We start from the raw sequence: 13,231 nt of genomic DNA, 5'->3' as shown, positions 1-13,231 counted from the left end.
AAGAAAAAAGACAAAACATCACGTTTTCTGTAAATATTTGCCAATGGAAATGCAAAAACCGATGGTGTGAAAGCGGATACTTTTTATGATTCTTGTTGAGTTTGAACTGTTCTCCAATTTCTTCAATCCAAACGTGTGAACTTTCAACGTGAATGGAAAAATGGTATTGTTTTTTGAATGTAATGGATTTTTAAAAATGCAGGAGAAGAACAACACAAAAAAGTTCACAGGTCTTCAATTGCAGCTGCATTTGAATTTTTGATGACGTAAATTTTTCTTTATTTTTCTCATCACAGAATTGCTTTTTGAACTGGAGCATTGCAGAGAGGAAGATCAAAAGCAGAAAATAGAAGAAATGAACACGCTATTGGACTCTATGGATGTGATGGATTTTTATTTAACTTTCACAAAAGATTTGTACGACAAAATGGACAAAATGATTGAAGAAAAGAAAATATCTGTGGAAAATGTCATAATACTGTTGAAGCATGTTGGATATTGTAAAATGTTGAAAAAGATTTCATTTTATTATTTAGATGATTCGTCATTGAGCAAGAGAATTGAGAAGACGATAATTGATGAAAACGAGAAAAAAGAAGAAAAGAACGAAAAGCTTCTTGCTGATCTGTGCGAATGCTACCTTTTGGTTGGCAACCGGTTCAATTGGGAGTTGATGTTTGTATGTGTGTCTTGCCTTATTAAAGCTGCGTCAAAGAAAGAGGAAGATGAAAAAACACAAAAAGAAGTGGAAATGGCATTGCTGGCTCTGAATAATACAGGATTAATTGTATGAGCTTTTCAATTTCCCTTTTGATATTATTGATACGTTTTCTTATTTCTAATCAGTTTGTCAAAAAAGAGCTGTATTTGAATAAGATTATAGAAATCATCAAATATCATCAAGAACATCGCAATCTCACTCATCTTGCCTATCAGTATGATTGGAGGTTTCTGATAAACCGATTGCACAGAGATGAAAGTTTGGAAGAAGTGATTGTGAATGAGCTTCATTTTGTGAGAGAGGCAGCAAGAGAACTGGAAGAGCTTACAAGATGTCTGGATTGGAAGAAAAAAGAAGAGAAAATAGAAAAAGTGAAAGAAGTGCTGATAATCGGGAGATGGTTCGATGCAATTAATATGTTCTTGTACTCAAACACATTGCGGAACGAAGAACTTGCTGGAATTATCAGCAGTATTGTTCAGATATTTGGAGCAGCGAAGAATAATCACAGAGAAATTAGTCACAAGTGCATTATTTTCTTGAGAAATGCAGCAGAAGGCAAAAATGTGTATGTTGAAGAATTGCTCAAAGGAGGGGCTATTGATGCTGTTTTGGAGGAAATGAATCAATCAACGTTGAACGAAGGTGTGGCATTTGAAAGCTTTCTCTTCTTTTTGAATATTTCAAGAAGACTGAAAGAAGAGGAGGAGGATGAAAGGGAAGAAGCAAAAAGAAAGGAAACAAAAAGGAAGATATTTGAAAAGATGGAAGAAGAAGGATACGAAGAAATTATCACAAGCTTTTATGAAAGATTTGATTTTCTTTGTGAAAAATATAATAATGATGTTTTATCAGTGAATATTTCTGATTATTTTGTATTCGTTTGAAACAAAAAGCGCTTTTTCAATTTCAAACTTTTCTGAAATTGGATTTGTTCAGCCAGAAAAAGAAAGGAAACAGAAGAAGAAGAAGAAGAAGAAGAAGAAGAAGAAGAAGAGAGGAGGAAATTTATAGATAGCCGAAAAGAATCTTTTTCATCAAAAATGTCAATTACAGTTCATTCGTTCTTCTACACCTTTTTCATCTCCTTCTTCTTCTTCCTCTTCCTCTTCTTCTTCTCCTTCTCTTTTTTCTCCTTCTCCTTTTCCTTCTCCTTCTCCCTCTTCTTCCTCTTCTTCTTCTTCTACACCTTTTTCTTCATCATTTTCTTCTTCTTCTTCCTCCTCTTCCTCTTCTTCCTCTTCTTCTTCTTCTTCTTCTTTCTCTCTCATCCTCATCCTTTTCCTTCATTTTCGTATTTTTTTTCCTCAAATATATAGTCTTCATCATCTTCTTCTTTTTCCTTTTCTTCTTCTTCTTTTATCCAACACAACAAGTTTAATCGCTTCTGTGATGGAACCTCTTCGTTGATCCTTCTCCCCATCTCGCTCAGCTCATCCTCCACAACATTCCCAACATTTCGCAAAACAAAATATTTTTATCTCCTTTTTGAATTGCTTCATCACTACGCACGCCTCGACTGCTGCAGCTGCCACTTCAGTTGAATGGATGGTGATGGCGAATGAGACAGACCAAACAGATGATTGGCAGATGGGAACACACTCACATCAGCCACTGTCAAGATCTGCTTGTTTTTTTTTTCTGATCGATTTTGTGCCAGCCGATGAAGCAAGCGAAGGAAGCAGCTCTGCCAGAGGAACCGAAAGAATGGCTGAAAGCACCACATTGTTCACAGAACAGCACATCGAGTGACAACAACACAACCCTTCAGCTTCAGCAGTGCGCGAAGAGACAGAAGCAGCAGCAGCAGATATGGAAATCAGTGCAGAGCATGGAAGCAACTTGTTTCAAGCACTTCAACCAACAGACAGCTCTCGATGTTGTGCAATGCAACAACAGAAGTTTGGGATGTGATTGGTGCAGATGCTTCAAAAGAATCAATCGCAGTTGCTGATGAAAATGATGATGAAGACTGTTCATCCTCTGAAAACTCATCTTCTGTCTTCTCTTTGTGTTTGGACAGTCGAAGTGGAGAAGGAGACAGGCATCTGCTTCAGAGAAGAATTTGCATGTTTTGAGCAAATAAGAAGACAATATCAGGAAAATCATATTTGATGGGGAAAAATGAATAATAAAAAAATTCATCTTTTTTCACTTCTTTCATTTTTTTTCTTGAATCATCTTTTCGAAAGATGAGACATATTTTAATTTTATAAGTTTTGTTTTCTTGTCTTTCTTTTTCCTTCAATCTGACTCTATTTCAACATTGAATAAAAATACAAATTTGTGAAAGATTCAAGAGAACTTGTCTAAAATTAACTCAATTTGCTTAATTGATGGTTCGTTCAAGTCACACAAAAGATTATCATTTCAGATGTTATTCAGTTAATCTTTAGTATTCATAATGGTTTTTTGAACTCTGATTATTGTAAAGCTTTAGAAAATAAGCAATTATTATGTTACTGTTTTCCTAATTGAAATTGTCAACAATTTTTAACGTTTTTGTGTAATTTTCAATTTGACAAACTTTTCAGACAAGCAAACAATTTTTTTGTTTCACAGACAATGAAAACAAGTTGAGATAAATGGAAGAGATTTGGTAGTCAAGAGATGCTCCCATTAAGAAGTCATCAAGTTTTTTGTTTTCGAGCTTGACAAATCAGAAATATTTGAATTCACATGATTCTTGAAGTGCTACGAACTGATTATGAATTGCAAGCAAAAATTGAACAAAGGAAGAAAATCGATGAAATTAGAAAATCAAGTGAATAATTGAATGAAGAAGAAATAATGGAAAGTTTTCTCTAAAAACTGTCCAACAAAACACACAAAATGATTGATAAAAGGAAGCTGTAGATGGTGAAGGCCATTTTCCTTGAGAACACAAAGACAAAAACAGATACGAAAATTCAAAAAAAAAAAAGGCTCAAAAACAAATAATTCAATTTTTCTTTAAAACATTCAATTCAGGCAGAATTTATCACAAACATGTTGCAGTTTCTTCCCTTTGACAATTTTACCGTCTCCTTGATAAAGTTATATTCTAGGCACGTTTTGCAAAAACAAACTTTCCTTTGAATGAAAATGGATTTCATATTCCCCAAAACACACAAAGGATTTCAATATTTCATATTAAAAAACAGTGATGAAGACTCCTATAAGCTTCTTCGATGCAGTTCGTTCCTTTGCTCATGAATGTTCATTTTGGCTGAGGCAAAAGAAAATTACATCGCTTTCAAAATATCTCCACAGCTTCTGATTTTTGTGAATAAATAAACAAATGCGATACAGGCAAGCATAAATGAAATATTATCGTTGAAGCAGCACAAAAGTTTTCGATATTCAAACTTTATTATTTCCTTTGATAAAAGAATGTTTCGAATAACTTCTCTCTCTAAGTTGATGCACATGATTCAAATACAATAACTCCTTCAAAAGCTTCAAATAAAATTGCGTCAACAATTGAACCGAGTTCAAGCATTGAACATCCTGTGATTACTTAAATATCAAGGCATCAAATATATTGGATTAATAGTTTGGCATTATGCTTTTGATCTAATTTTGATGTTTTTTGAAACTGTTCAAAACTCATTAATATGCAAATGCTCATTGTTAATTGAAATAAAAAAAATTACTTTTTTCAAATCATTCTCCCCATTATTAATAAATTAATTCTGGAAAATTTGAAAAGGATATTTCTCGTGTGTTCTGGTGACAATGTTGTCAGGAATATGCTGCTTTGTTTGGATAATATGTGTGCAACGCATGTGCAATGGAGCAACAAACGATGAAGCATATCTGACGAAGGAATTGAAGAAAGATGGAATTCTTAACAAACTCGAAAGAGCTTGGTTGGACACTTTTCAAGAAGTCATATATTCCAATAAAATCACATTTGAAGCAAGCGGTGATGGAAGAGAAGGTGGAACGATGAAAACTGAGAAATTGAAAAAGGCGATGAATGGAGAAGGAAAAGAAGGAAATAAAGAAAAACAAAAAGTTCAAGAAATCAGTCCCAATGAAATGATGAAAGGAACAAACCTGCATGATGAACGAAAAATCTGGAAAAAACAAAGATTTGAGGGAGAAAGTTGGATTGAAGGGTGTTTGATGATTGGCAATTCTTCAATAAAACTCCACTCACTGGGATTGGTGCCAAATGATGGCCAAAGTGTCTTGGATGTTGTGAAAGGATGTTTCGTTGAACTGAGTGGATGTATTATAGAAATTGGAGGAAAAATGCCTCCATTTTGTTTGAGTGGAAGTTATGGGCTGTTCACCAACATATCTCTCCGATTCTCTTTGGATTCTCACTTGCAGAAAAGCTTATCTCTCTTCTCTTCAAAATCATTCAAGGGAGATCTTTTTGAAAAATGTCATGTTTCAGTTTGTTCCTCTCATTTCTCATCTTTTTGTGTGTCTTCTACCCCATTCCTTTTATCATCATTTATCCCTCTTATTTCACTCTCCAGACTCACTTTTTTCAACATCTCAACAGCAAATGAGGCATGTTTGTCTTCAACCACAATGTCAACCCAAACCACTTGTTTAATGAGCAGCTGCTCATTTTCTTCTGTTTGCGATGCATATGATGGAGGAATTGTTCCCTCTCTCAACAACCCCTATGCCTCTCTGACAGCTTCAAACACTTCATTCATTGGATGTTGTCGAACAAGAAATGTTAAATGTGAAGGAAATGCAGATCATAAGCTAACTCCAGGGAGACAGAATACAACAGAGAATGGAGCAAATTCATTTATTTGGTGCGAGTGGAACGGATCGAGGACAACAGGAGAAAGTGACTCATACGCCGATGGCTCTTCGAATGGTGGAGCAATTTATATGTACAGCAAAGGGGATGGAACAATATCGGTCGCTCACTGTTCTTTTAATGGATGTGCGGCATTTTATGCTGGAGGAGGAGTCATGTGCGCAAATATCAAATTGGTTGAGATTGAGAACAACTCATTCAGTGCCTGTTCCTCTGAAACATGGATTGGAGGGGGGCTGTGTGTTTTTTCGATTTCTGCGTGTGTTCGGATCAGTGGATGTGAATTCCAGAATTGCAAAGCAAATAATGCAGGAGGAGGCTTTCGATTAGATACTATTCAAGTGATTGGATCAGGATGCGTTCCAACTGAAAATAGTGGAGGAGAAAGTGCTCGTGTGTTTGACTGCAGCTTCATTTCATGTTCACTAACGAACAATTGGGGTGGAGGCATGAGTTGTGTGACTGTTCCAAGTCAGTTAAAAATGAGGAGCATTCAGTTTATCTCATGTTCAGCAATGAGGTATGGAGGAGGATTATATTTTCATCCAAATGGAGCAACAGCACCAAATGATAAAATTTATTGTTATTATTTGTTCTTCCATGAATGCAAATGCAGAACAACCTCCACTCCATATGGGCATGATGCCTATTTTGTAGATGCATATAATTTGTATTTATCATCAATTAACCCGTTCTATGAATGCTACACGACAAATACAGATGATAAGAGAATGTGCTATGCGTATAATCCATCAGGTACCTGGATATATGACCAAACATCAAAAAGGGATTGGCTGAAGGATAAGACGATTTATGTTTCTGTTGGTGGAGATGATAATATTGAGTTGTGTGGGATGAATGAATCAAATCCGTGTCTGACAGTGAAGAAGGCGTTTGAGATGTGTGAGGTGCAGATAAGCTTGTCAATCACGCTGATGGAAGGGAATCATCAAAACGAGACGTCAACAATTGATATTGGAGCACAGAAGATTTCAGTCATTGGAACAGGCAAAGATAAGAGTTCGATTGGAACAAAATGTCTTTCATCAACTGGAGTGCTGTTCAGTGTAACAACAGGCCATCTTAGTTTATTTCACATGAAGGTTGACTGCAACTCAACAGCAGAAAGTTCACCGAGTGTGGTTGTGGTGTCTGATGGAAGTGGGTCACTCTCGTTGGAGGATGTTGTGATCACCACGAGTGTTTCTTCAGGAAACTATGTGATGTCGTCGTCGGTGTTTGTGGTGGCGCTGTCACAGCTGTCGATGGTTGATGTGGAGATCATAAATATGAATGTCTCAAAATCATTGTTCTCTGAGCCGGTTCTATCTTCTTCTTCATCCTCCTCGTCCGGACTGTTTATGACAACTACTGCATCTGGAGATAGCGTGCTTGCGAATGTGACGGTTCAGAATGTGAGGTTGACGAGAGGAGATGGGGTGGTTGTTGCAAAGAGTGTGAAGGCAGGAGAGACATTTGTGGTTCAGAATGTGACAATCGAGGGTTGCGAGTGTGTGAATGGCAGTAGCGGAGGGATCAAGATTGATTTATCATCGCCCACAAGCAAAGCTCGAATTGGAGCATCATCCACGACAAGCGAAGCAACAAAATTCAACAGATGCAATTGCAGTGGATTTGGAGGAGGGGTGATGATGAGTTTGGCTGACAATTCAAATGACTTTTCAATAACAACAGTGAGTTTTGATGATTGCGCTGCAACATTGGGAGGGAAGAATCTGTTTGTGGAAGCACAGGATTTGTCAGATGCTATCAACAGCGCTTCATTTGGATTCAATCCAGAAATCGGAATAAATGTTGCAGACTTGAATGAACTTTGTGGAAGAGAAAGAAACAATCCAGAGCTGGTTGTTCCACTTGTTGTGTTTCTTCGGACATTTCCATCTCCAGCATATGTGAGTGGAAGAGGAAATGGAAGTGAATTCAGATTGTGTGGATATGAAGATTACCCATGCAGAGGAATTGGGAATGTTGGAGAAGTTCAGTTTCCGAGTTCAAAGAGAATGATCAGACTGACAAGCACATTTTCATTTGATGAAGAAGTTCAGTTGGATGAACAATCATATGAGATTGATTCGAGCAACAAAGATGTTGGATTGAAAATTGGAGGAACAGGAACAAAAACACAAGAAGCATTGGTGATGAACAGTGTTTCATCAACATTGACAGGGATATTGTTTGAATTGGGAGGATCGATTGGGGAACGATCATCATTTATTTATTCTTCGAGTGGCACATTGAGATTTGCTGATTGTGGGATAAAGATGGGAAATGGAGTGGATTCTGCGAATTATGTGTTTGTGAGTGGGAGTGGAGGGAAAGTGGAGATTATTCGGATGAGTTGTGGAGGGAGTGTGGGAAAAGTGAGATTTGGAGGGTGCATGATTGTTGTGAATGGGAGTTGTGAATGGATGATGGATGAGGTGATTTCGAGTCAAATAGACACAGATGGAGTGAATGGATTGATTGAGATTGCTACAAGTAGCTCAGTCACAATACAGAATTGCTCGATCACAAATTGTGATCTGCCAAATTGTGGAGTGATTCATGTTGAGAAGTGTTCATCTATCACATTGAAGAACACCTCATTTGAGAACATCACGAGAGGAGCAGGAGACGGTGGATGCCTTTGGATGAGTCCTAATGATGACAGAACGAACACAATTAGGGTTGAGAATTGCACATTCCTAATATGTGAGGTGAATGGGAATGGGAAAAGAGGGGGAGGATTGTCAGTTTCGTTGGAGAATCCTTCCGAATTGCGTGTCTCATCAACAAGATTTGAAAAGTGCTGTGCACCCTCAACGAGTGGAAGTGAAGGGAAAGGAGGAGGGATATTCCTTTCTCTCGCATATGCAGAAGCAAAGTTTAATTTATCACGAAATTTGATATTTGATCAGAATAAAGCAGAATATGGAAAGAACATGTTCATTTCAACAACTGATTTGAACGAAAGTGTGACAAGTGACTCATTCAACTTCGATTATTCCTCAATGATCAGTGATAAAACTCTGTTTATGGGAAGTGATAACTTTCATTCAAATAAAGATCTGTTCATGTTTCTGATTCCATTCAGCTCATCTGAGATATTTATCTCATCGGGAGGATTTGATGTGGCGCGTTGTGGAAGTGAAGAAGAGCCATGCTTCACGATGTGGAAAGGAATGGAAAACATGAACGATGGAGAAGGAAAGAAAACAATTCAGATTGAAGGATCAACTTTCATTCGAGATTCATTCAATGCATCCAATTATTTAATCAAAAAGGGTGTAAAGATGGGAGAAGAAGATACAAAAGCAACTTTGAATTTTGAAAAGGCAGTCGGAAGTCAACTGGAATATTTCATGGAAAATGATGGTCATCTTGAATTGACAAATATCCGACTTCAACTGGCATCTGGATTTGACAATTCAGCTAAAACTATTATTTCAAACAAAAATGGAGAATTGGCGATAACTGGATGTTCCTTCCATTCAGAAGCAGGAATGAACAATGGATTTGATTGTGTGTTTGTGGATGTGATTGGAGGCAGTGTGGAAGTGAATGATTTGTCGATGGAATCATGCAATGTTGGAAACAACATATTTGTCATTCACGATGCTGGAGTTTCTTGCCATTTTGTGAATGTTCGAGTGGATTCGTTGAATGAAAGCAAAGGATGCATTTTTTCAATCAAGAAATCTGATCCAGGATTGAAGATAAATGAAGGAAGTAAAGGAGGGATAAACCTTCAAATTGATAAATCATCATTTTCAGGAGTGAAGAGAAGTTACAATGGACCCAGCATTCTGCAATCAATGAGCGAGAAAAAGATTTGTTTGGTGGTTAATGCGAGCAACATCACAGAAGGCAAAGCAGAAACAAGTGAAAAAGGAGGGGCGATATTTTTCACATTGGGTGCATCAGGATCAATGAAGATGATTGACTCTACAACCAGTCAAAGCAGCTGCACCAATGGGAAAGGAGGAGGGGTGTATTTGGCAACAAAGGAAAGAGGAGAATTGAATTTTTCATTTGTGGGAATGAAATTCAGTTCAAACACAGCTAGAGTGGGAAATGATATTTTTATTGAATGTTTCAACATCACATCTCAGATCAATGAAAGCCAATTCCAGTTTGATCTTCGAGAGAATCATTATTCACGAATAAATGCTATATATGGATTTGATAGTTGTGAACACAAAGAAGATACAAATCTGATTGATTTTGTGACGATTCATCAGAGTGACACAATTGTTGTGAGCAGTGTGAATGGATCGAATGACAGACAATGTGGAACAAACACACATCCTTGTGCTTCAATCGAGCATGGCCTGATTCACTTGACTTCAGAGCTGATAAGTCAAATACTCGTTGTTGAAGAGAGTGTGATTGGAAGAGAAATAAATCTGAAAGAAATGAGTTTAAGCTCGAAGAGCAGAGAAAATTGCAAGATTGAAGTGAAATCAAGCATTGAAAAAACAAAGGATGCATTGGTTACAACAACCGGAACAGTCTCATTGGTGAGAGTGAAATTTGTGTTTGATTCAAATTTCATCTCTTCACATGAATCATTAATATCACCAGAGGGAGGGATTCTTGAAATGATGAATTGTTCATTTGACTCAAAACAATCTGATGAAGATGGAAATATAGAATTTGCAATCATTCCATTTCAGCTTTTAAGTATGGAAAAAGGAGAATTTCAACTTGATGGATGCGCAATATCAAATCTTGTGCTTCATGAATTGGCATTATATCTTTCATCACCACTTTCATCAGTTATTTATTTGTTTGAGATCAGCAATTCAACGATAAAAACATCTCTGATAGATATTAATGAATGTGGACAATTAACAATCAAGGATTTCAAAACAGAAAATATCACAGTTGAAGGAAATGAAGAATCATTGATATCTTGCCTGTCTCCGAAAAAGACGATACAGTTGACAAATTGCACAATGTGCGGAGTCAGTTCAAAGATCACAAAAGGAAAATTGATAAAAGTGGAGAATTGCACAGATGTGAAAATGGACAATTGCATATTTGATGGAATGACAAAGGAAAGAAACGAGAAGAATTTGAATATTGAAGAAGAGATATGCAGATGGGAAGGATCTCTTGTGGATATTGTGAAGAGTTCTGTGTTTATGAAAGACATAATATTCTCGAATTCAGCAGAAGGTGGAATAACAATGAGTGGAGGAAATTTTATAATTGAAGCCGGGAATTTCTCAAGCAATAATCCTTTTGTTCAGAAATATCCCTCTCTTCGTCGAAACATCATTTGCTCTGATTCTGCCTCATTGACTATTTCCAGTTTGAAAGGAGGAGATGGAGTGATGCCAAATTCTTCACTTTGGATTTTGAATGATGGATGCACCCTTGGTGGAATAGCAGGAGAAAGGCCATCTCCTTTCTTCATCCCAAAGCTCGAAGAGGCATCTCTCATTGAAAATGGAAACAATGTTTCAATAAAACTCAAGGGAGCACTTCTTCTTCCTTGTGATTTATCATTCAGACTGGTGTATAAAACAGGGGATGTGGAGTTGGTTGAGACATATCAGTTTGAGGATGATGATTTTGTATCAGAAACGGAAGTGCTTGGGACAATCTCATCAGAAAATATTTCAAAGATTGGAGAAGAAACAGAGGTTTCTGTGATGATTTTGTTTGGAAAACAATTGGCTGCAACTTCTCCGCAGATACTGAAGAACAGAAGTGAATCCAAGGTGAATGGAGATGAAAGGATTGTTGAAGGAGTGAAAGAAAGGAAATCTTTTTGGTTGCTAATTGTGATTATAATGGCTTTTGTGCTTCTCCTCATTTTAATTATTGCGGTTATTTCTACAATTAGATGGAGAAATGCAAAGAATGAGAACAAAGAGCTGAGAGAGATTGTGAATGATACAGTGAGAAAAGATCCAAAGCTGATTGAAATGACAACAATGGAGATGTCTCCAGAGGAGCAGTGGAGAAGAGCAGAAAGAGAGGCAGAGAAAAAGAATGAGGAGAGGATAAAGAAAAGAGTATATGAGAAAAGCCTACAGCATTCAGAGTCATCGGAGCATCTTCTATCTGAGAGTGGTTCGACAGAATATATTTTGGGAAGAGATTCAGAAAAAATTCCCGAATGGATGCTTGAGAAAGTTGATGAAAAGGAGGAAGAAGAGATAAGAAAGAAAACACCTTCTCCATCCATCTCATCCACTTCATCCACAGACACTTCAGACACAGAGTCCACTTTTGTTCGAAGGGAAGATCTGTGCCCGACCACCTCATCAATGTCGAATCTGGTGGATGCGATGGCCTGTTCATCTCCCCATGAGAAGCTGATTGTGGATTTGAGAGATTCGCTTTTCATGTTGTTGCATGGAAGGAACAAAACAAAGGAGATGGCGATTGGCACTTTGCAGGAAAGGGAACAGACAGCTGCTCAAATCTTGTTCTGGGTGGCTAATTTAGCACTCCATTCCTTTGATGAAATGGAAAGCCCTCTTCAATCTCTTGCCAATCTGAGCCCTCACATTGTATTATTCTCGGAGCACATGGTCATCTGCATCGTGATGCATTCTGATTTATTGTCAGATGACTCTGATTCATCATCGATCTCATCATCAACTATTGTGACATCTTTCAGTGATGATGATGATGACGATGACTCTCTGCCTTCTTCTGCCTTTGAGGATGAGGGAATTTTCAAAAAAGAGTGCTTGAGGTGGAAGGCACCGGAACTGTTGATCAACAAGAACATGGAAGCATCAAAAGAGTCAGTGTCATTCTCGATCGGGATGATGCTGTGGGAGTGTCTGACACTCCAGATCCCGTTCGGAGATTATGAAGCGGAGGTGGCTGGGCAGAAGATAGTGAATGGTGAGAGGACAGATATGGCCGCAGTTGGTGGCTCTTCTTTTTGTGAGTTAATAAAGTTGATGGTGAGTGAGAAACAGAGTGCAAGGCCAACACTGAGCGATCTGAAACGAGAATTCATCCAGAAATTCCCAGCTGGAGCTGTGATTCTCACAGTGTCTGATGCAGTCACCCACCAAGAAGGATCTCGAGAAAAATCAAAAGAGGAGCAATCTGAATCTTTGGATTCTTCAGAAATAATGTTTATCAACAGCTAAAACACTCCCAACTGAATGAGACGAGTAATGTCCAATATCAAAGTTGAAGTTAAAACCGACGAATAATCAAGCAAACCATTTTCTGTTGGAAAAAAAAGGAATGTTCAACCAAGTATTAAAAGTGAAACCCAGATTGAAAAGGAAGCAGAAATTCCTCTTCAATCTTGTTTTTTTTTAGCTCTTCATGAAGTGAATTTGCAATTGGATTATTGCTTCATTGAAAACCTGATTTGGATAATCATCCAAAACATAATCCAAAAATCAATCTTTGTTTTTTTGACAATTATTCCATGAGACTTTTATTTTGTTTTTCAATTGCATTTGAGATAACTTGAAAAAGATCTTTTCCCCTTCTTTTTCTCAACTTTTTTTCCGGCAGCCATAAGTTGTCAATTAACTTGTAACTCCTCTTCTGTATATTCACAACTTTTGTATTCATGTAACTCAAACATCACAAAATTCAATCAAACACCTTTTTGATTCATCTGAAATCACTTCAATTTGTTTTTTCGTTTGACAATATTAAGTTATAATTATTTCAGTGAAGATTTCAACACATATGAATTTTATTTTTCTGTGTTTTTCATGTACAGGAGAAGAAAGGGAAAAACTTCA

The 13,231-nt window shown here is 37.2% G+C and overlaps 2 protein-coding genes across 2 annotated transcripts; one reads left to right on the top strand and one right to left on the bottom strand.

The window, feature by feature from the left end:
- Positions 1-1,767: 1,767 nt before the first annotated feature.
- Positions 1,768-1,998, bottom strand: MONOS_3537 (uncharacterized protein; the record flags this gene model as incomplete). Its single annotated transcript, XM_067873543.1, has 1 exon — positions 1,768-1,998. One exon carries the CDS (start codon positions 1,996-1,998, stop codon positions 1,768-1,770), a length of 231 nt encoding a protein of 76 aa, XP_067730846.1.
- Positions 1,999-5,272: 3,274 nt separating this feature from the next.
- Positions 5,273-12,616, top strand: MONOS_3538 (uncharacterized protein; the record flags this gene model as incomplete). Its single annotated transcript, XM_067873544.1, has 1 exon — positions 5,273-12,616. The coding sequence occupies one exon, from the start codon at positions 5,273-5,275 to the stop codon at positions 12,614-12,616; it is 7,344 nt and encodes a 2,447-aa protein (XP_067730845.1).
- Between the last annotated feature and the right edge of the window lie 615 nt (positions 12,617-13,231).

Source organism: Monocercomonoides exilis, assembly GCF_001643675.1.
Source record: "Monocercomonoides exilis strain PA203 chromosome Unknown scaffold13-1861174, whole genome shotgun sequence".
NCBI lineage: Eukaryota > Preaxostyla > Oxymonadida > Polymastigidae > Monocercomonoides > Monocercomonoides exilis.
Note: the sequence above shows the minus strand (reverse complement) of the source record. Positions and strands in the feature narration are given on the sequence as shown.